A 21,303-nucleotide genomic window follows, 5' to 3' on the forward strand; every position below is an offset into this window, starting at 1 on the left:
CCTATCGCGCGTGAGGCGTGTAGGCCTTGGTGTCTTCGGGTAAGCGTAGATTGAACAACACTANATTTTTTTGCAATATCTGTATACGAAAAAGGCTCATCAGGTCCTAGGGCATTAATAGCTGCAAGCGCAGCGTCAATATTAGCCGATGGTGGTGGGGATACGACGCGTTGAGGTTGAGGTGGTTGTAAGGCGCGCGCGCACTTTGTGGTGGGGCTAGTTAACTAGCCTAAAGCATTCATAAAGCGTCGCCTAGAGCTTAAGATAAAGTTTAATTAAAAGTACAACTACAAGAGAGCCCTCTGTGAAGATCCTGAGCTTGTGCAGGGCTAGTTCCGCCTTGTACAGAATACTAAAGCCAAGTATGGGATCCAGGACAACGACATGTACAATTTTGACAAGACGGGCTTTATAATAGGCATGCACAACTTGTTAGTAGTAGTCACAGCCTCTAATTGTTAATTAAAGCTAAAATCTCTGCAGCAGGGCAACAAAGAGTGGGTTACTAGCGTAGTTTGTGTCAGCGCAGCTAGCTAGGCGATCCCACCCTTTATCATCTTTCAGGGCAAGCACCACCTCTCTGCCTAGTACAAGGAAGACAGCCTGCCTAGGGATTAGGTTCTCGTAGTCTCTAAGAATAGCTGGACAATAAAAGAGCTTAGTATGAAGTGGCTAGAGCACTATAACAGGCATACAAAAGAGCGTACTGTTAGAGCCTATCGCCTACTCATTCTAGACGGTCATGAGAGCCACAACTTAGTCAACTTCTAGCAATACTGCACAGAAGCAAAGATTGTTACTCTATGTATGCCTCCGCACTCTTCCCATCTACTGCAGCCTCTTGATGTGGGGTGTTTTTCGCCTTTAAAGAGGGCATATGGGCGCCAAGCTGAGGAGCTAATGCGCAATAGGATCAACTATATAACTAAGATAGAGTTCTTGCTAGCCTTCTAGCAAGCCTATTTTCAGACAGTTACAAAGGATAATATCCTAGGAGGGTTTCAAGGCGCTGGATTAGTTCCACACGACCCAGAGGTAGTGACATCAAAGCTGGATGTTAAGCTGCGCACCCCTTCACCACCTGCTGCTAAAAATCTACACTAGCAGTTGCAAACCCCAAGCAACACCCTAGAAATAGGGCTGCAATCGACGCTAGTGAAGCAGAGGATTCAAATGCATCTAGATAGTTCACCAACAAGTATGCTAGGTGCTGTTAAAAACCTAGTTAAAGGTGCGACTACTATTGCGCATGAGTTAGTGTTAGTCAAGAAATCGGTCTCTAAGCTTAAAGCAGCGAATAAAGCCGCCACGCGAAGAAGATCACACAAAAGAAAGCGGCTACAGAAAGGAGAGACCCTAACAATTAAAGAAGGAGAGAAACTAGCAACTCTAAAGGAGTCTAGGGCGCGTGGTAGTGGGAAGAAGGCAAAGAAGGGAGAGAGCGCTGAAGTAGGCGAACCGTCGCAAAGGCGCTGTAGACGCTGCGGTGAGACTGGACACAACTCGCGCACCTGCAAGCAAGATAAAGAGGTTAATTCTAAATAGATTAGCCTTTTCTAATTTCAATTTAGTGTTGTTGTTGCGCTGTAATGGTTGCGCAACGGTGGTGAGGTTGATGGGGGCTTGGCATTTTCGGTCACTCGCTATTCTCGGCCACTCGCTATACTTTGACGTTACTACTTTTATTAGTAAACTATACTTTTAAGTATATATTAAAGTCTTTTATAAATTACTAAAATTATAGTTTCTAATACTATAAAGCTTACTACAAGCTTTATAATAATGCTTATACTTATTAACTAGCTAAGTATACTAAAGTAAAAGAATATTACTAGTAATAGCTTTATTAGCTGAAGCTAAAATAGCTTTTAGCGCTATAGGTTTATTAAGCCTATCAAAATGACTTTATTTACTAAAGCTATTAAAATCAATATTAAAGCTTTTCTAAATAGATATATTTTTCCTAAGTTTAACTTAGTTATATAGTAATTTAGCTATTTAGTAGTTTTAATAAGATAAATAGTATTATAGCTTAACAGTAATATAGTAATCAAGTAATATTTATAATTTTCAATAATTTATGACGTATTCCTTCACTAAGCGGGCCACATCACCAAGTGTGCCACTTTTTCTTAGCATCACAAACTTCACGTATAAGAGATAATGCCCTAATAATAGAACGCGATATTAACTTAGCAAGAAGGTAGGCTTACTCTAGCTATTTAAGCCTATTATATAGGCTAGTTTAAGAGTATTTAACCCGCTATAGTAGCCTATAACGTCTATTATTAGTAGATCTCTAAGCGGCTTTAAGGAATTACCTTTTAACCTATAATATAGCTAAATTACTAGAAGCTAACTAAGTTTAAAGAGCAAACAATTGTATAATATATTCTTAACCTAGACTCGTAAGGATTTGCCTCCTATCTATATAGAGTAGTACATATAGCGAAGAAACTACTACGCAAATAAGATAGTGAGCCTTTAGGTAAATGCTAGGTAGAGTAGTTTATTACTTATATAGATAAGCTTAGAATAGCCCATAGTTCAGCAAAGAATTATTAAAGAACTTAACAAGAGGATTTAGAGATTATTAACGTGTAGTTTAAGCTTGTATAAGAGATAGTTAAGAAGTATAGAGTTTATTTAGACAACATCTATAACTTTAATAAAACTAGCTTTTAGATAGGCGTAATTAGCTTAATAAAGGTAGTTATAGGCGCAGAGCGTCGTACAAGGCCTACTCTTACGCAGCTAGGCAATCGCGAGTAGGTTATAGTTATCTAGAGTATCTGCGCTATAGGATACGCTACTCTGCTATTTATTATATATAAAAGACGCGTCTATATCTCTATATAGTATAAAGAAGCGGATATACTATACAACTAGAAGCTTTTAGTATTAGAAAATAGCTAGACAAATAATAAGCTTAGTCTTATATAGTTAAAGCACTTTAACGAGCATATAAAAACGCGTTAGGTAGGGTTATATAGGCTACTTATCCTTAATAGCTATAAAAGCTACCTCAACTAAGAATTTAAGAATTACTACTTTCTAAAAAAGATCCTTACCTTTTATATACTTACTTATTTATTATATATACTTTAGCTACTTAATATTATTTACTTTTTACCTCTTAAGTAGAAGTACTCTTAACGTGTATAAGACTTAGTGCGCTACTATATCTAGTATATTAATAAAGAGCGCTTTCTTCTAGCCTTTTAAAATGCGTTTTTAATATATTTATGTCTAATAACTATAAAAAGGCCTTTAAAGTAGTAGGGCTAGTCTCTCTTAACGCGTAGAGAGTTATTAATTGCCTTAACTTACGCCTTTATACTCTACTATAAGAAGCTTAGCTAGAAATACCTTAGATATTAAGAATACTAAGTAATTTAGAAATATTTAGGTTATAATTAAAGCTTATAAGAGAGTCTTTTATACAATTGCTAATTACTATATAAAAAGGCTTTTTAAAGCTTATTAAAGGGGCTAAAAAGATGCTATATAAGAATATGCTTTTAAAGGCCTGCGTAAGAGAGCTTAAAGAGCAATTAGTAGTAGTAATAAAGCGCTAAGGGCGCAAAAGAAAGCAAATTTAGATAGGTAGGACACTAGACTTTAGTGTAGGGGCATTGTAGGTAGCTAAAAGTAGTTCTACTAGTTGTACAACATTAAAGAAGGCACGTAGTAAGGGTAGTTAAGAAAGGGCCCTACTAGGTTAATAGCACTATAGAACTTATAAGAGGATAGGCTATAACTCTTATACTATAAAAGCTTAGTATTTTTATTTTAAGTAAGCTAGTAGTTTTTAAGGCACTTATACTATTACTATATAATATATAACGTATTCCATCACTAAGCAGGCCACATGTAACGATGTTACAACTTCGCCAAGTATTGAGCCAATCCCAGAGCCGGATCGGAGGAAGTACCTGCCGCCCTTCATCAGCCATTCGCCCGAGGTCGGATCCGAATTCGGACCCGACTAGGATAGGTATATATTGAGACACTCCCTGTAGCTAGCTCTGTAGACTTTTGATATCCTTTCGTACAAGGCCTATAGGTGGCTTGTTAAATCTAGGCTCTTTGTGATCCCACGCACTCCCATATGCCTCTGAGTGATCCTACGACCGAAACAGATCCGACCTGCCTTACCTGCGCCGTTACACCACATTACTAAGTGTGCTACTTTTTCTTAGCATCACAAACATTATATATAAAAACTTAAATTACTTTACACTAGCTATAGATGCTTTATATGTCTTACTTATATCTAAAAGAAAATCTTCTTCTATATCTTTCTAGCACCTAAATAAATATTCTTTAGTTACTAAGTTAGTTATATTATTTAGTACTAAGTTATTATATTATAGTACTAACTTTATAGAGTTTAAATACACTTATACTAGTATAGACTCTTACTAAGTAGTAGGCTAGATAGCCGCTTAGTGGTAGGACGAATAACTTTTGCCAAAGAGTTCTAGGCTGCCAAACGCCCCCCCCCCCCGGCGCTCGGCTCGGCTGGTTAGACCCCGGACCCTTGCCACCCACGCGGCCGCCCATGTCCCCACCATCCACAGCCACAGCCACAGCCACAGCCACCATGCTCGTCTAGTAGCTCCAAGGCATCTCTCTCCCTCTCTCCCTCTTGTTTTTCCTTTCGTCTGCCTAAAAGCGGCAAAAAAAAACAAGAACAACACGACACATCAGGCACCCAACACGGTGACACGTAACACAACACGTTGTCACATGCTTACCCCATGGACCAATCACTCACAGCACTATGCAGCCAGGCACAAGAGCCAGCAAATGCCGGGCTGCTGGGCAATTCCCAACAACCAGTCACTCACCAGTCCAGTCAGTAGGCGTACACCTAGTCGTGTATGACTCGACTCGCCTCTGCTTCTCGCTCGTGTTTCCTTTGGCAGTGCTGGTGCATGTGTCCCATGTCGGAATAGCACCAAGGTTAAGGGAGCGAGCAAGTAGGATGCGCCCGGAACCTCGCATCTGGTTGCGGAACCGATCGGAGCCCTACTATGCGACATGGTAGCGGTAATCGTGTGGGGAGGGGTATACTACACATGCCGTGTAAGCCCGAGGCTTGTTTACGCCATGCAAACAGAAACACAACAATGCATTCATCCAGAGCGAGAGTGACAGATGGCTAGAACAAGGCCTGTTGCTGCTTGCACATTCCTTCGCTTCGCTTGGCTTGACTGCACGTGGCCGGCCAAAACTAGCCGCAAACGGCTGCCTTGTTCCTGCGAACGTCTGCATGACATTCGACGCCCCCCCCCCCAGCCAACATCCAGCATCCACGGTCCGAAGGGCGCATGACAGGGAGTAGTAGTCAATCGTCATTATTATTCTGATTATGGCCATGGCCATGATGACAACAATACCCTCTTTCTCCTGTGTCTGGGGCCCGTCTTACTTGCCCCTCGCCCACCCCGTCTCGCATAGCATACGCCCTTTGCCCTCTTGCCAGGCACGCCATTAGGCATCAACGAGCCCTGCCATACTCTCTCATCGCCCATGTGCATCCCCATCCGCTTGCCCCCGACTTCACACATCACAGCTGATTCTTTTCCCAGTTCAATAGTAGTAATAATAGCCGACAACATCATTTTACTTTCAAACTACATGTGGTATAGTCATCCCTAAATAATCTGAGCGAGCGGTTTCCCATTCCCATCCCCCCTTCTTCCTATTGCCTTTCCCCAGCATTGCAGTCTTGATATAACGTCATCTCGTGGTGGTCCATGTTCCAGCCATGCCAACAAGTGCTCCAATAACAAATTACCCTTAAACGTCTACATGTGGTCAACTCGCTCCAGTAGTATTTACAATGAGCGTAGCGAAAGAAAGTATAAACAAAGAAACCCCCAAAAAACTGCCCTTGAAAAATGCAGTCAGAAAAAGGCTCCCAAATTAATCCGACGCCTGCAATGCAAACAGACCGAGAGCGTCAAAGTATCCAGACCTTGGCCTCTCTCTCTCTCTCTCTCTCTCCCTCTCTTACTTGCGGCCCTGCTGCTGCAACGCCATGACGGCCTGCTCCAGCTGCTTCAGTCGCGAGTCCTTCTCTTCATTCTCTTGGCGCAGACGCTTAATCTCAGTGCGCATCTCGTCGTTGGCACGGTCAGTCGGCCCAGAGTCAGAGGCGGCACGCTTGCGCTTCAGGCTCATCTCGTCCTCCTCACGAAACTCCAGGGCCCGGCTGTACGGCGACTCGGATTCGCCTGGCTCAGGGATGGGCGACCCTTCCATCTCACGCCGAACCATGTCGCGACGAATCACCAAGCCATGCAAGTCTGCTGACATTGATGTTCTGCGGTGTACGCGGCGGATGTGCTCAGCAAGATTCTCTTTCCGCGTGAAGCCGGCGCCTGAGCTGCGTTTGCAGTCGGGGAACGGACAAAAAAGGCACTTTTTGGTACCGCCGTGCAGCTTGTGCACTTCGCGCTCATGCCGCAAAAGCCCGCCGCTGTACGTGAATCCTTGGAGCTTTTCGCATCCTTTGGCATTGCACTTGTAAGGCCGGTCATGCTTGTCCATGTGTTTGCTGTAGTCAGAGTTAGTACAACCCGTCGTTGCTATGAGTGATTTTCAAACATGCTTACCTCCATTCGCACTTGCGATCAAATGATACGCCGTTGCATTCTTGGTATTTGCAGATCATCTTGCCGTCTTGGTTGCGCGGCGGCTCCTCGGCGCGCTTATAGCTGTGGTTCTTCCGTAGCGATCCGTCGTCGTCACCATCTTGAGACGAATCTATGGATAAACTTCTGTTGTGAGATCGCTGCGGGCTGGGAGCTGCTGGCTGTGCTTCTCCAGCAGTGGGAGATGTTATGGGAGAACGTGGGCAGCCCATGCTGACTGGAGTGGGCATGTCGCCAGAGACTGACGTGGTTGAGGTGGTCGAAGTAGTTGAAGCAGTCCGCTTGTGCTCGTGCAGGGCCGGAGCGGTCGCAGGGCTGGGGGCTAGATCCGTCATGATGTAGGAGAGATCAGTGTAGGGGAAGTAGGAAGGATGCAAGTTCAGTGGCGGGGCCTGAGGTTGGCAACTTGGTGGATATATAGAAGAAGAGGACGCGAATGCCCTTTGTGGCGGAGCAAGGAATTGACTCTCCGGGGTTCCGGTGACTGTGGTAGTCGGATTGTGCGCAGGAGTGATCAGATGACGTGGAGTGTCTTGAGGTGGCAACGCTTGTAGCCAAGGGTTGTGGTGATGGTGGGTGCCAAGGTGCGGAAAGACCTTGAGTGGCGCAGCAGTGCCTGGACTGTGAGGCGAATACAAATTATTAATGGGCGATACTACATGGCCATAAGGGGAGGCGACGTCGAAATAAGTATCTTGGTCTGCAATCGTTAGCCCCAGCTGCACAACGTATCCAGGCTGAAACCTGGGTATGGAGTAAAGGCGTGAGTCAAACACACACGGGACACTAGGCACTTACTTGGAAGCGGCAACGGATCCGCCCTTGACCCTGCCTGGCTCACCACCAAGGCTGGCAGCCTGCTCGTTCGGCCGTCGAGAGCCAAATCGGACTCCCAGGTTTCCGTGTTTCGTGCCTGGAACATGTCGTGCTCAAGGCCCACACCCATGTTTGCTGCATGGGCATCGTGTTGCGAGGGCTCGCCAATCAGCTGGCGCCCGAGGCTGACGTCTACAATGCGTTAGTCGCTGGGCCATGGGGGCTTGTCCGGCTGGGTACAGAGAGCCACTAGGCGGGCGACGAGAGTTGCAACACCTACAGTCTGAAGATGCACCTGTATCCCACGCGAGTTGGATATTTTGCAGCACTGAGTCGAGGGGCACGCGGTCTCTGCTGCCGCTTCTTTTCCGCTCATCCACCGGACGGTCGTAGTACATCCAGCAGACCCCCCACAGGACGGCCAGCGAAGGCTTGATGGTCCATGGGAACGAGGTACTGAGGGCCTGTGGCTTGGCGGCGAATTCAGTAAACCAGCCGAGCAGCTTGCGTTGCTTCTTGTCGTGGCTGCCGTGAAGCAGCTCCTCGAGCGCCCTGCGCGACAAAGCGTCGACAAGGTCCGTCTGCAGGCGCAGCAGCAGGTGCTCGTAGTTGGCTATGAAGTTTTCATCCAGCACCAGGCCCGCATCGAGTCCCTGGGCCAGCAGCCAGTCGTCGCCGTATTGCTCGCGACAGTCAAAAAGCACATTTACGGCGTCGTGCACAGCGGCCAGGAGCTGGATGGTTTCGCTCATGGAACGCCCCTCAACAATGGATGCATTGTTGTGTTTGAGAAAGAGGGCGCTGTTACTTGCAGTTGTTGAAAAAGCGTTTCCCGTAGCATGGAGTTTACCGTCGACTGAGCACAGCATCCTACGGGCGACACTTTAGTAGGTGAAACCAAACAAAAGCTTCCAAAAACATACTGTTGCACCTTGTCGTCAGCCAGGTTTCGACTTGCGGGAGCAGCCGAAGCCGGCGTGTGCAAGTGGCATGACGATCGGACCAAGGCCGGGTTGTCGTGGTGCTGGCACTGGCTCTTGCACACGCCGTGGGCTGCTCGCCGCATCTGCTTCGCATCCTGGACCTTGATCGACGGTGATGGCGCGCTGGAGACGCCTGGGAGCGTGATGCCAAGGCTGCGCGTGTCGATTGAGCCTTCACGCACACGCGGCTTGACACGCCGACGGAGCTGCCGGACAAATTGGAGAATGCAAAAGGTAAGAAGGATGCTTGTTTGCTTGCTGCGCTGCTGCTGCTGCTGCTGCTCCGCCATGGCTAAGCGAGGCTGGCGGTCCGACAACGTAAGAAGAAGACGTATACTGAACCGTTGCGCCCCGTTCCCTCGCAAAGGTTGTCATAATGTATATAGTCGCGTCCCATGGCGGGCGGAGCACGACTGAGAGAGCCTGCCGGTGAGCCTTCCATGATGCAATCCAGGCCATCAAGCCACGCTGCCTGGCCACAGCGTGTGTGATTTGCTGCTTCATGGGCATGCTGGGCTGCACAGCCACGGCAGAGAGGCCGGAGAGCAGCCTGGGGCTCCGACGCCATCTTCAACACGGCTGCTCTCGTCCTATCGTTGCGTGGTACCCTGGCCATGGACCAAGTCACGCTCCATGGCAGAGGACGTGGCGCAGCCGGTGTGTTCCTCTATTGCGCTGCATCTTTGCCCGCCATGCGTGCACCAGTGGCCCCCGACCGCCGTTGTTTTGTCGGTGCCTTGGGATGAAGCCTTCAGCCCTTCAGAGCCGGCGTCTTGTTTATGCCCCGTCATGACAAACGGCCTTGGACAGTCGTCTCCTCCATGTCTGTCGTTCGTCGGGATCTGCTACCAGGATGGAACGACGTTCCCCCGCCATCGAAAGTGCAGCAGCCCTCTGAAACAGGCTGGAACGCCGATTGCGCAGAGGCGTCTCATTGGGGACATTACGGCGAGCCATGTGTCCCAAGGAAGCATGGCGGCAGGTGGCAGTTTGACATTTTGGGACGGCTGCCAGATGAGAGAAGATGAAATGGGCGGGGGAGGGGAAGAGGGGGGAAGGGAAGGGGGGGGAGGGAAGGGGAAGGGGGAGGAGAGGAGGAGAGGAGAGAGGAGAGGAGAGCTTGCTGCCGAGTGAGTCGAGCGCAGGTGCGAGGGTGCAGAGGTGCGAAGGTGCGAAGGTGCAAAAATAGGCTTGCAGCCAGGGAAGGCGCAACTCAACCACAGCGCGCGCGCCAAGTTTCCTACTCGCAATGACACGAAACAGCTGCACCAGCTGCACGCGGCCGACTGCCAAATGCGTACCCTGCGTGCGAGCCCGAATGCGGCTGCGTGTTTCCATGGTGGGAGCATGGTTGGCGCATTGCATAAACAACGTCTTGTTCGCGCGGCGGATAGCTGTGCAACCGAAACCTACGAGCCTGAGGCGAAGATTGTGTCAAAACACCATCTGACGGCGAAATGACAATTTCTGTGACTTTTTCGCTCTACTTTCTTCTTTTTGACATTTCTGGAGAGGCCTCTGTCTAGACGCCTCGCATGTGCTAAGCAGCATACTGGCGTGGCTTCAACTGTCAGGGTCTTCGGCCTCTGTGCTATTTGTGTACATGTGTCTGATGCCAAAACGCGCCTTTGCATGTGCATTTGTCAAAAGAAAAAATAGAAAGAACAAGCGCCGGGGCCACTGAGGATGCGGGAGACGTATTGCCATGTTGATAGAGAAGGGTGATATCGTGCCCTTGTTAGTATATTGGTATAGTGTACAGGAGTCATACGCCGGTGATACGCTGGCTATGCCTTTTCCGCCTCGCCCGTTGTCTACGACCTCAGGCCCAGCAAGAAGCTGCCGCCGTTGGAGCCGCTGCCGTTGCCGCCAGCAGAGCCACTGGGGAGGTAGCTGATGTTGGGGTTCCTTGCCAGTATCTGCGCGATGTCCTTCTGCGACTCGAGTCGCCTGATCAGCACGAGACCATCGCCACTCTTTGCCACGGCCTTGCTGATGGTATCTGCAGCCTCGGCCTCACCCTCGGCCCGGATGACGTTTGCCTGTCGCTCTTGCTCCGCCTTTTCCACCACAAAGCGCGCGCGCTCGGCTTCCTGCTGCGCAATCTGCTTCTCCTCGACTGCCTTGGTGAACTCCTTGCCAAACGTCATGTGTGTGATGGACACATCCTCGAGCGCAATGTTGAACTCGTTGGCGCGCTTGAGAAGATCGGTGCGGATGCGGTTCGAGACGGCCTCGCGCTGCGTGATGAGCTCGGCGGCGTCGAACTGCGCGACAATGGCTTTGAGCACTTCATTTCCAATCGAGGGGAGGACCCTCTCGTCGTAGTCGAGACCGAGGTTCTACGCCAATTGGTTAGTTATATTGCCTCGCGGGGAAGAAGAAGAAGAAAAAAAAACAACAACAACAACAAGACGCCCACGACTCTTCACAGGCACCCAGCTGTCGTTGCATGCGTACCTGGTAAATCCTGGGCAGTTGCTTGACCTCGGGTCGGTGCAGCACTCTGAGCGTAAGAGTAACCATCTGCAAGTCCTTGCTTCCGGTCGTGGTACTGATGTTCCTCGGCTTGGTGCGGACATCAAACACAATCGCCCTCTGCAGCCACGGGATCAGAAAATGTGTGCCCTCATTCACCACCTGTTCCTTGACTCCAGAGAGACGGTCGAAGATGATGGCGCGGGTTCCGCCCTTGACGTCGTAAATGGACGACTGCACCACACTGGCGCCAATGGCGGCGGGGACAACCCATCGGAAGAGCGACGTGGGGATGGCGGCCATGTTGGGCGGGTTGGGACGACTTGACGTTGGGAGGGGGAGGCGACAGTGGCTTCGGTGCGGGCAACGGTCATGGTGAGAAGTGCATGATGCGGATGCTTCTACAAAGTGGCCCGTGCGTGTGCGGCGAACGATGCCTGTGATTGGCGCAGGCACCGTGGCTGCTACGGGATACAGGCTGCGGGATACTGGTGCATATATTATGGAGAGCTCAGCTGAACATGGCTACGCTACGACCTCGCGCGTCAGAGGCCGCGTGCAAAAGGAACATGGCGCGTGGAATCAACATGTCTATTGTTCGTGGACGGCGGTTGTTGTATGCACACATCAGAGGCTCGACACTATCCTCTCCCCGTCCCAAGCCTGAATCCGCAATTCTCTCACTGCTGCTCGATGAAGCCCTTGTGCTCCTTGTGCGCCTTGTACCAGTAGCTATCCTCCTTCTTTGGCCGCAGCTCCTCGGACAGCTTGTCGAGAATGACAGCCAAAAGCTTCTGCCGGCCTTCCTCGTTGTCCGCATCCCGGTTCCAGACGGCAATCTGGACCGCGTTCCAGCGAACGCTATACGAAATGCCGCAGATGTCGTCGTTGAAGGCTAGTTTGCTGTCAGCATACCGAGTGCGAATCAAAGGGGTGCGGGATCGACTCACAAGCACGCCTCGTCTCAACGGCTCCTTGCAACACGTCGCCTACGGCAAGCAGACACATCTCGTGCCAAAATTGTGCCGCGACATCCTTGCTGACCTTGAAGTACCATGCGCCTCCGCGCGCATTCCGCGGGTCTTCCCAGACGGGCTTCACGCCCAGGTGGAAGAGGTGTATCGAGTCGCGCAGCTTGAGGTTCTCGACGGGGATGTTGTTGAAGTGCTGGTAGAATTCCTTGACCGAGACAATCTGCTCACCCAGCGGCTTGGGGCGGGTGAGGTATTCTTCTGATGCCGCCGCCTTGTCCTTGGGCGGTGCTTGCTGGCCCTTTTCGGCCCAAAACATCCACTTGAAGCGAAACTCGGGAACGCGGACCGATTTGAAGATGGAGTTGAGCATAGCCGTGCCTCGGGCAGGCGATGCGGTTGCCGACTGCTCTTCAGACGAAGCGGCAGGGAGGTTCGAGGTGCTCAGTGCGGGGAAACGGCCAGCCATGATGGGCAATGTGATGGGAGCGTCGAGCTTGGTTCTGCAGCGTCTTGCTCACGGATATCAAACGCACGGAAAGGAGACGTTTGCTTTTGTCGATGGTAGGGGCCTGACCGGAACTTTTTAGCGTCCTTGGTCTAGATTTAAAACACAAGGTTGCGTCGCAAAGGCAAGGGAGAAGTTTGAATTTAAATTATTTCTAGCAGGCCTGATGTACATGTCAGCCCAGTGTCGTGTAATGGGTGGGTGAAATGTGATTTGGACGTAAACAGACCGAGTGTAGGAGATGGGCTGGGAGGGGGGTTGATCGCAAACAAGATGTAGCCAGCTAAAAGCAAGACTTGAAGGGGGACTTGAGTAGGGCAAAGCAAAGGAGAAGAAGGAAAATGCACACGCACACAGAAGCCGATTTGGTGTTCTCTCTCGTAGACACAGGCCGAGGGTTTGGGTATCGGTTGCGTGAATGTATGGCTGAAGCGGGGCAGTGGCACTGCTGGTGTCGTGAAGAGGCCAGGCGAGGGTCAAGGAGAAGACGAAGAAGCAGAAGGAGATTGACCAGAAGAGCGAGAGCGAGGGCAAGTGGGAGTGAGGTGGGATATGCGTGTCAGGCCAGCTGGACCTTTAAGAGGCTCAACGGACCCCGGGAAGGGATAAGTACAGGACTGGGACCAGGTCAGCGATGCAGGCGCCCGCTCTGGCTAGGTTTCAAGACGCCGTTTCAAGACCCCCCTGCTGGCGCCAATGAGAGCCCACCAGCCACACGCAGCCACGCGCAGCCACACGCTTATGTCACCTGTGCAATGCATTTGCATGCGCCCGCCGAATAATATTGTGTATATGCATGTGGCAGTATTCTATGCACATGGATACGCGCTGCCCAAGCACTCGATGCGGATTGGCCGCCGGGCCCGGAACAACATGGCCGCCGACGTGGACGCGGGCAAGCGCGCGGTGACGTACGCATCTTCTTTTTTGCCCGCATGCCATTCACCACCACATGTCGCCGTCCATGTCGCCGCCCTCGACCCTTGCATCCGCAGGCGCTGCCAGCAGCAGCAAAACAACGACCAAAACGCTGGGTCACGATACGACGTCAGACAGCGACAGCACCCTGTCCGAGTCGAGCGAAGAGCCCAGCAGCGACGAGAGCTCAAGCGAAGAGGAAGACGACAACGACGACGATGATAGTGCCGACGACACAGAAATGGCGCTCGACGAGCCAGCAGGCCCAGACGGCGTCGTAAACCTGCGCGCCAACAGAGGCAATAAGCCAACCATGAAGCTGAGCGCACTCGAAATGGGCCCCGACATCAGAGGCTTTCTCAAGGATTTCCTGCCCAAGCTCAAGGCCGCCAATGAAGAGCTCGACGCTCAGAAAAAGGCGGGCACACTCAGGAGTCTGGATGCCGGGGACCAGCAAGACGGCGAGCCGTATATTGAAATGGTGAGTGCTGCGCTGCGCTGCGCTGCGCTGTGCCGTGAGACGACGCCAGGCTAACTGCAGCCAGGATCTGGGGCTCGGCGTCCTCGAGGAGAAAGACGCCAATGCGACTAGCGACACGGACGGTGAAAGCGACACCCAAGACAGCAACACAGAAAAGGACGTTTTGGGCAAACTCATGGGGCGGCAGCAGAAGCAGGACCCGGCCGGCATCGAGGTGCTTCAGAACACAACCTCATGATGCCATGATGCGACAGTCTGGATACGACTGCACTCAATGACCGAGTCCCCCCTTCGCCCACGTGGCATCGGCATTCTCATGAATCTTGGGCACTCCAATATACTTCCTGACCTCCTTCTTCCTCTTGTAATCACTCGCAAACCGGCCATCCCTGTCCTGCATCCTCTTCTCAAAATCCGGCATCTGGTCCGCAGCCGTGTAGCTAGTCATGAGCTGCGGCGGCCCCAGCGGTAGTTTATCCCCTCGGTCTGTCTGCCACAAATGGTAAATCTTGCCATATAGCTCGACAACCTCCTCCATCTCGCGGTTTTCAGCCACTTCCCACGCAGCCTCTGGCACGCCTGTGGGCCGCGGCATGATCAGCATGCCAGACTTGACCTCGAAGACGTGCGAGTGCCACAGCCTCTGCTCCTCGGCCGACAGAGTCTCATATAACTTGGGCGAAATCATGTACTCTGGTACCACGCTTAGTCTTGCCCCCGAGTCCAGACGCACAAGTGACGTACCAATTCCAATGATGCGCGCTCCCGGCTCAGGCGAGTCGTACAGTATGCATTGGCGGACCTCGTCGTTGACGTGGGCACAGTAGTGATTTGCTTCTACCGCATCGCGCTTGGCATCATGGGCGTAGGCATGGAAGGCGTTGAGATGAGCGCATACTCTGTTTACGGGAGCAAAGTTCTGTCTAGTTAGCCATAGTCGTGATAGTTTGTCAGGTCCCCAAATTGTACTTGAGTTGCTGCAGCACCCGTCTCAAGAGCGCGGTTATACGTGCTTTCGGGCTCACCGGCCGCCTTGTTGTTTACCGGGAGCGATTCCATTGCAGTACAAGTATGTTAGTCGAGTGAAGGCGTGTGTTGATGAAGGCGGCTTTGGAGCGAGCCTCTACGTCGTAGTTTAGTAAAAGTGACCAACAATGAAGCATGGCGATTGACGTCATGATGATTTTGGAGGGACCAGTCGTCCTGCAGTAATTAACTAATTATTAAATTATCGCACAACAACTTCAATGCTGACCCACACGTGCAGTTTAGGAAGCAATGAAGAAGAGGCCTGTTTTCAGTGTAAATTCACAACAAATACCACCTGTGAGATTTTTTTTTACGTACTTGACTAAAAAAGAAAAAAAGCTAAGTACATGCAGTAAGGCCAGTTGCCCACCTCTACCTGACCTTCCGAATCACCAGACCATACCACACCTTGATACCCACCCACTTCTTGCCTCTCTCGCCAATGTTCGCTCCCTTCTCATCCACATGCTCCCTCGTGACTTCTCGCTCCCACGTGCCCAAGACCTCAAACCCGCTCTCCTTGGCCGACTGTACCGTCTCTTGCACGGTATACACAAAACTCTGGCCCCTGATCTTGACGCCGTTTGCATTGACAAAGCCCGCCTGGCTAGTGCGCCCCATGTCGGCATGCATGTTGGTAATGAGGGCCATTCCACCAACAACAAGCAGAGAGGCGACGGTAGACAGGAAAGTTGCCAAGGGAACGTGTTCAAGGACCAGAGTGGAAACAATGGCGTGCTGTGGCTCGAGGGAGAATGCCAGCGGCGGAGAAAAAACATCGCCACACTCCAGCCTCCAGCGTACTTTGGCCCTGCTTTCCTCAGCGCCCCCTTGATGGAGCTTCTCGCGCGTCAGCTTGGTGCGAGCAACATCCAACATTGCCTGAGAGAAATCGATGCCAGTGACATGGACGTGTTTTGCTTGTCCATGCCAGTTGTATTGGACTAACTTGGCTGTAGTGCGTCCAGTGCCACACCCGACATCTAGCACGCGCACCTCTTGCATTCCACCATTATGGGCCATGCTGCGCAGCACCTGAGAGAGAAAGTCTGGTAGACGAGTGGCCAGCTCGACATCGTCAATGGCTTGCAGCATGTTGCCGTCTGTGTCGTAGACCGAGGCCCACTGGTTGTAGGTGTCGCGTGTAGGCATGTGCTCGATGCGAGGCGGCGGATTCACGTCAACGAGTGAAGTATCAAACGTCATGTTGATGGATGTTGGTTGGGTCATGGTCTCAACTTTTTTTTTTGCTTTGCACGACTAGGTGTAGGGTATCCGTCGTGTCCATGTCGGGTGGCCGGCGTCGTCTCTATGTATTATCCAGCATTACCCAATTAGGCAATATGTCGTGCAGGCTCCCATGGCGTGACTCACCGGTGTGCCGCTCGCCTTCTGGCTCGCGCTAACCATCTTGGCCGTGTGCGGCAAAGTCCAATTCACCTGATTTTGTACACGCCAATGGTTCAAGAGCACGCGTGGGGAATGCCCAGCATGCCAGCAATCGTGTCTCATTGTTAGTGTTGTTACAGCCGTCGAGCATACACGCCACCAGGCCCTGCGAGTCTGTCTATGTCTTGTCGAAATACTGCGTCAGAATCCTTTCTCGGTGCATGACCAGGCGTTTGCGCGCCATGAGCGCTTCGCGCAAACGCGTGTCCACCCAGCCCTTGCCCAGTCCGTCGTCCAAGAGTAAATGCGTGTAGGCAAAGACACTGGCATCGAATAAGCCCGGTCGCTGCGCCCCAAAGAACCAGTCGTCGTTGCCCAGCAGCGTCTCGAGCGCTGCAAATGCCTCGGCGGCCTGGTTGTACAGCGTCTCGTCACTGATGACGCTCGAGAACTTGAGGAGCTCGGCCTCGGCTGCTAGGCGTAGTTGGCGGGATATGGCGAGACGCACAAGAGAATTGCGCGACGTGGGGAGTATATACAGAGGCTCGGCAAGGGTGGCCGAGTTGGGCGAGAGATAGACCGTGTAGAGCTGGACAAGGTCAGCCGTGGCCCAGACGTGTTTTGATATGCAGACATACCCAGGCCCGTCGTATGCGGTGGTCTACCAGACTCAGATATGCCTCGTATCGCCCGTCTCCTGGCTCTTCTATGGCTTCGTCGCTGTTGTTCATGGCCCAGCGCTGCAGTCTGCCCGATGCAACAGGCTGTGCTTGCTTGGATGCGTCGGGCGGCCTAGGCATGACGAACGGCAGCGAGCCGCTCGGCGACGCATGGTTGTTCGCTGAGGCTATGCGGAACGGGATTCTCGAGAAGTGGAGATATGCCTGCACGCGGTGAGCGCATGCAGCGGGGCAATGCATTGGGCAGCCATGTACTGACCTGCCACTTCAGACATGCCGGGTTATGCGAGGGGGCGCCTCGAATGGCGCCGTGCTCGGTCGTGAAGACATACAGGACGTGTGCATGGCGGTGCTGTGGTGCTCGTTGCGGAGACTGGTTGACGGGGTATGTGAGCAGCGGGAACTGGTCGAAAAGCTGCTTGATGGGCGCGGGGACGGAGAAGAAGCTTTTGCTGGTGCTGGTGCTGCTGGCGGCAGTGGAAACATTGCTTCGGCCGGTGCGCGACATGCTAGCCATGCGTCGTGGTGGCGGCGATGATGTCGCAAAAAAGTTGGCTGCCGCGCCGGCGCCGGCGAGGAAGGCGCCCCGCCCCTCCCACGCCGTCATTCGGCCATGGCTACCGACACTTGTGCACTGCGACTAGTGCTCGCACCAGCATGGCAATAGTCATAGTACATCACCACTAGCACCATCAATCACACCCAGCACTCGGTCACAAGGAACACATTCTATGCATTCGGCTGATATCTTTCCTCCGTGTCGTCCAAGCGGGCTGCCGCTTATCACTCTGTCACTCATCGTGGTCCAACGACAATGCTCTGCACCCTCGTCCTTGCACCAGCCACGCCCTCTGCTGCCCACGCACTCAGATGAGCTGCTGGAAAGCCCGGTCCAGAGGAGACCGCAGAGGCTTGACCTCCTTGTAGAAGTCAATCGTCGCCTTGGCCCGCTTGGCAATGCCCTCGGGCGTGAACTCAAACTTCTGCACTGGCCGTTAGCATCCGCCTCGCCCTGCACAGCCATCTCGTGCGTGCTTACCTTGTACACCTCCTTGTATGGGCCAGAGGCACCAAACCGGTTCAGCCCAAACTGCTCGTGCGAGTACTTCTCCCAGCCCATCGTCGACATGACCTCCACGCTGAGCGACGGGATGCCGCCGGGGATGACCGACATCTTGTACTCCTTGTCTTGCGCATCAAACACCTCGAAGCAAGGCAGCGAAGCAACACGCGCCGGGATGCCCTGCTCCTTGAGAGTCTTGACCGCCTCCAGGCAGAGAGAGACCTCGGAACCAGTCGAAACCAGCGTAATCTGTGCCTCCTTGTCCTCGAGCGCTACGTAGCCTCCCTTGATGGCCTTCTCCAGCGTCGAGCCCTCAAGCTGCGGCAGGTTCTGGCGCGTCAGGGCCAGGATCGAAGGCGTGCCCTTGGACGTCAGCGCCATGTAGTATGCGGCAGAGCACTCGTTGCCGTCGGCGGGGCGCCACACCATCATATTGGGCAGAGCGCGGAAGTGCGCAAGAGTCTCAATAGGCTGGTGAGTGGGCCCGTCCTCTCCGAGACCAATCGAGTCGTGCGTCGCAACGTAGATGACACGCTGATGCGAGAGCGAAGACAGACGGGCGGCACCCGCAGCATATGACATGAAGTTGAGGAAAGTTCCACCAGCGGGGATGATGGTGCCGTACGCCGACATTCCGTTCATCACGGCAGCCATGGCGTGCTCACGCACCCCATATCGCAGGTAGCGGCCAGACCACTCTCCAATACCAAGCTCAGGAGGCTGGAAGTCGACCGCCTTCTTCCACCTCGTGTTGTTGGAGCCCGTCAGATCGGCAGAACCAGAGAGCAGCTCGGGAACCACGTCGTGGATGGCCTCGAGCACAGACTCGGAGAGCTTTCGTGACGCAATAGCAGCGTCCGTGGGCTTGTATGTAGGGAGCGCCTTTTGCCAGCCCTCGGGCAGGTCGCCCGTCAGACGGCGGGCAAGGTCGGCGTGGAGGTCCTTGTACTCCTCGCCGTACTTCTGGAAGAGCTTGTTCCACTCCTCCTCGGCGGCAGCACCCTCGGCGGCGTGCTTGTGGTACATGTCGTAGACCTCCTGGGGAACCTGGAACATCTTCTCCGGGTCGAAGCCAAACTTCTCCTTGACCTGCTTGCAGTCGTCCGCCTTGAGAGGGTTGCCGTGGACACCGCCGGTACCCTGCAGGACAGAGCCGAAGCCGATGGTCGTCGTGAGCTTGATCATCGAGGGCTTGTCCGTGACCTTCTTGGCCTCGGCGATAGCCTTCTCAATGCCCTCGAGGTCGGTGTCGCCGTTGGGCACGTGCTGCACGTGCCAGCCGTAGGCCTCGAAGCGCTTGGAGACGTCCTCAGTGAAGGCGCACTTAGTGTCGCCGTCTGCAATAGTCAGATTCAAAGCACCCTTGCTCAGACGGGCGGGGGAAGCCTACCAATTGAGATGTGGTTGTCGTCGTAGATGGCAATGAGGTTGCCGAGCTTCAAGTGGCCAGCCATTGAAGCCGCCTCGCTGGCAATGCCCTCCATGGCGCAGCCATCACCGAAGAACATGTATACGTGGTTGTTGATCAGCTCGTAGCCGGGCTTGTTGAAGACGGCCGCAGTGTGCTTCTCGGCAATGGCGAGACCGACGGCATTGGCGAAACCTTGACCCAGAGGGCCGGTCGTGACCTCGACACCGGGAGTGTCGTGGGACTCGGGGTGGCCGGGCGTGATGCTGTCGATTTGCTGCGAGCAGTTTTCAGTAGTCGTTCTGGCCCAAGAAGCGTGGCCGGGCAAGGCGTGTGACTTACGCGGAACTTCTTCAGGTCGTCAAGGCTGACATCGTAGCCGAACAGGTGGATCAGCGCATACTGGAGCATGCAGCCGTGGCCGTTGCTGCGGGCGCGGGTCAGCCGTCATGTTGTGTAAAACGCGGGGCGCGGCTTGATTGGCCGCCATTGCGCATTGGGAAAGGGCGAGAGAAAAAAGAAAGGGCAAAAAGCACGTACGAGAGGACGAAGCGGTCGCGGTTGACCCAGTTGGGGTTCTTGGGGTTGAAGGTCATGAACTTGTTGAAGACGACATGGGCGACCGGGGCCATGCCCATGGGGGCGCCCGGATGGCCCGAGTTGGCCTGGAATGTGGCATCGACCTGTAGAGCGGCCAACAGTCAGCTATTGAGTGGGGCGCGGGGATCTGCTGCTGCTGCTGTTTTGTTGTTGTTGTTGCCGGTGCCGGTGGTGGTGGTGGTGATAATAGCGGGGCAGCAGCGGCGACAGGGCAACACAAGCAGACGGGTCAACATACCGCTAGGGTTCGGATGGTGTTGATGGCGAGCTCATCGGTCTTTCCGTACGGCATGGTGGGCAGGCTGTCGATGGGAGAAGATGGGGAGGAGAGAAGGCGAGGGGGGGTGGACGGGTGAGGTTTTGTAGGATAGTGGGGGTGCTAGCCGTCATGCCTGCCTCACGTATGATGATGATGCACCCACAGCCCAAGTGGACGGGCGGTGGGGTCGCCCAAGCAGAAAGCACACCGGATTGCATCAATCAGTCGCCGCGCGCGTGGGTGTGTTGAGTAAGCCGGCCTTGTCGTGACTGTCTGTTAGTAACCCGCTGTCGCTGCACCGCATGGCTGTCTTTGCGGGCTAACCTGCCCTGCCCGCGTCACCGAGCATCGCCACGCGCCGAGAAGGTCCGCGCTTTCCGCATCGTCACCCTGCCCCGGCTGCCCTGCCCGGCCTTTCAACAAATTCTTCCCCCTCAACCACCCGCCCGAACAACAAGACACGACCTGCCACTGCAACCATTCCGGGCGCCTATCGCGACACCGGGATCGGCGCCGCGGCCGAAGCGGGCCACAGGGCGCTGCTTGAGGCTCAATGGCAAAAAAAAAAATCCAAGTCGACGACCCTCTCTGCACTATCACTACAGCCGTGCATTTACCCTATTCTCCGAGGCCCCAATGCTCACACTAGGTCCAATACTCTGCACTCATCTGTCATACTCACACGGCGGCGTGCCAACAGCCGCCAGGGCAATTGGGTAAAATCGTGCCCCCGGTCGCGTCGAGTCGAGTCGAGTCGAGTCGTGGGGCGGATTACAGTGCCATATCAACAACATGAATCACCTGCATGCATGCACAGCCATTGATTGAGCCTACGCCAACACCAACACCAGCACCAACACCAAAAAGAAAGACGCCTTGCCATATATCCCCTCTACTACGGCTACTGTACAGAATACGCTAAGAAACGACAGTCTTGTCAAAGTCCCATGCTCCATCCCCAATTACAATACCTCTACATAAGAAAAGGGTATAAGTATAGTCAAGAATCAAACCTGCCCTCCTCCTCCTCCTCCTCCTCCGCATGCGCGTGCGAC

General features: G+C 53.0%; 8 protein-coding genes across 8 annotated transcripts; 1 reads left to right on the forward strand and 7 right to left on the reverse strand.

Moving 5' to 3' along the window:
- Positions 1-5,614: 5,614 nt before the first annotated feature.
- Positions 5,615-8,812, reverse strand: SETTUDRAFT_163192 (uncharacterized protein). The gene is made up of 5 exons (XM_008027449.1): positions 8,405-8,812; positions 7,762-8,351; positions 7,464-7,673; positions 6,627-7,365; positions 5,615-6,568 (listed from the first exon to the last, which is right to left on the reverse strand). The coding sequence occupies exons 1-5, from the start codon at positions 8,752-8,754 to the stop codon at positions 6,022-6,024; spliced, it is 2,436 nt and encodes an 811-aa protein (XP_008025640.1). The 5' UTR covers positions 8,755-8,812; the 3' UTR covers positions 5,615-6,021.
- A 1,267-nt stretch (positions 8,813-10,079) lies between these two features.
- Positions 10,080-11,255, reverse strand: SETTUDRAFT_163194 (uncharacterized protein). The gene is made up of 2 exons (XM_008027450.1): positions 10,925-11,255; positions 10,080-10,806 (listed from the first exon to the last, which is right to left on the reverse strand). The coding sequence occupies exons 1-2, from the start codon at positions 11,243-11,245 to the stop codon at positions 10,279-10,281; spliced, it is 849 nt and encodes a 282-aa protein (XP_008025641.1). The 5' UTR covers positions 11,246-11,255; the 3' UTR covers positions 10,080-10,278.
- Positions 11,256-11,519: 264 nt separating this feature from the next.
- Positions 11,520-12,880, reverse strand: SETTUDRAFT_163195 (uncharacterized protein). The gene is made up of 3 exons (XM_008027451.1): positions 12,775-12,880; positions 11,893-12,584; positions 11,520-11,837 (listed from the first exon to the last, which is right to left on the reverse strand). The coding sequence occupies exons 2-3, from the start codon at positions 12,380-12,382 to the stop codon at positions 11,623-11,625; spliced, it is 705 nt and encodes a 234-aa protein (XP_008025642.1). The 5' UTR covers positions 12,383-12,584; positions 12,775-12,880; the 3' UTR covers positions 11,520-11,622.
- Positions 12,881-13,385: 505 nt separating this feature from the next.
- Positions 13,386-14,058, forward strand: SETTUDRAFT_153895 (uncharacterized protein; the record flags this gene model as incomplete). The annotated part of the gene is made up of 2 exons (XM_008027452.1): positions 13,386-13,820; positions 13,885-14,058. 2 exons carry the CDS (start codon positions 13,386-13,388, stop codon positions 14,056-14,058), a joined length of 609 nt encoding a protein of 202 aa, XP_008025643.1.
- Positions 14,059-14,091: 33 nt separating this feature from the next.
- Positions 14,092-14,879, reverse strand: SETTUDRAFT_153896 (uncharacterized protein; the record flags this gene model as incomplete). The annotated part of the gene is made up of 2 exons (XM_008027453.1): positions 14,092-14,739; positions 14,790-14,879. The coding sequence occupies 2 exons, from the start codon at positions 14,877-14,879 to the stop codon at positions 14,092-14,094; spliced, it is 738 nt and encodes a 245-aa protein (XP_008025644.1).
- A 348-nt stretch (positions 14,880-15,227) lies between these two features.
- SETTUDRAFT_60585 (uncharacterized protein) lies at positions 15,228-16,010 on the reverse strand (the record flags this gene model as incomplete). Its single annotated transcript, XM_008026969.1, has 1 exon — positions 15,228-16,010. A coding segment is annotated over one exon (783 nt), but the record flags the coding sequence as incomplete, so codon positions are not given.
- Positions 16,011-16,416: 406 nt separating this feature from the next.
- Positions 16,417-17,426, reverse strand: SETTUDRAFT_88017 (uncharacterized protein; the record flags this gene model as incomplete). Its single annotated transcript, XM_008027454.1, has 3 exons — positions 16,417-16,827; positions 16,877-17,122; positions 17,178-17,426. 3 exons carry the CDS (start codon positions 17,424-17,426, stop codon positions 16,417-16,419), a joined length of 906 nt encoding a protein of 301 aa, XP_008025645.1.
- Positions 17,427-17,631: 205 nt separating this feature from the next.
- On the reverse strand, positions 17,632-20,297 carry SETTUDRAFT_163200 (uncharacterized protein). The gene is made up of 6 exons (XM_008027455.1): positions 20,228-20,297; positions 19,930-20,072; positions 19,732-19,816; positions 19,372-19,666; positions 17,958-19,318; positions 17,632-17,901 (listed from the first exon to the last, which is right to left on the reverse strand). Exons 1-6 carry the CDS (start codon positions 20,279-20,281, stop codon positions 17,785-17,787), a joined length of 2,055 nt encoding a protein of 684 aa, XP_008025646.1. The 5' UTR covers positions 20,282-20,297; the 3' UTR covers positions 17,632-17,784.
- Positions 20,298-21,303: the final 1,006 nt, after the last annotated feature.

Source organism: Exserohilum turcica, assembly GCF_000359705.1.
Source record: "Exserohilum turcica Et28A unplaced genomic scaffold SETTUscaffold_2, whole genome shotgun sequence".
Lineage (NCBI taxonomy): Eukaryota > Fungi > Ascomycota > Dothideomycetes > Pleosporales > Pleosporaceae > Exserohilum > Exserohilum turcicum.

Excerpts from the sequence above, each read along its gene's own strand:
- SETTUDRAFT_163192 (XM_008027449.1), bottom strand. The coding sequence starts at position 8,754 with ATGGCGGAGCAGCAGCAGCAGCAGCAGCGCAGCAAGCAAACAAGCATC. Across the intron at positions 7,674-7,761 it reads TACAGGTGCATCTTCAGACT|ACGTCAGCCTCGGGCGCCAG; the intron begins GTAGGTGTTGCA and ends AACGCATTGTAG. Across the intron at positions 7,366-7,463 it reads GGATCCGTTGCCGCTTCCAA|ACCAAGATACTTATTTCGAC; the intron begins GTAAGTGCCTAG and ends TAACGATTGCAG.
- SETTUDRAFT_163194 (XM_008027450.1), bottom strand. The coding sequence starts at position 11,245 with ATGGCCGCCATCCCCACGTCGCTCTTCCGATGGGTTGTCCCCGCCGCC. Across the intron at positions 10,807-10,924 it reads AACTGCCCAGGATTTACCAG|AACCTCGGTCTCGACTACGA; the intron begins GTACGCATGCAA and ends CAATTGGCGTAG.
- SETTUDRAFT_163195 (XM_008027451.1), bottom strand. The coding sequence starts at position 12,382 with ATGGCTGGCCGTTTCCCCGCACTGAGCACCTCGAACCTCCCTGCCGCT. Across the intron at positions 11,838-11,892 it reads CGTTGAGACGAGGCGTGCTT|CCTTCAACGACGACATCTGC; the intron begins GTGAGTCGATCC and ends ACAGCAAACTAG.
- SETTUDRAFT_163200 (XM_008027455.1), bottom strand. The coding sequence starts at position 20,281 with ATGCCGTACGGAAAGACCGATGAGCTCGCCATCAACACCATCCGAACC. Across the intron at positions 20,073-20,227 it reads ACACCATCCGAACCCTAGCG|GTCGATGCCACATTCCAGGC; the intron begins GTATGTTGACCC and ends GCCGCTCTACAG. Across the intron at positions 19,667-19,731 it reads ACGACCTGAAGAAGTTCCGC|CAAATCGACAGCATCACGCC; the intron begins GTAAGTCACACG and ends AACTGCTCGCAG.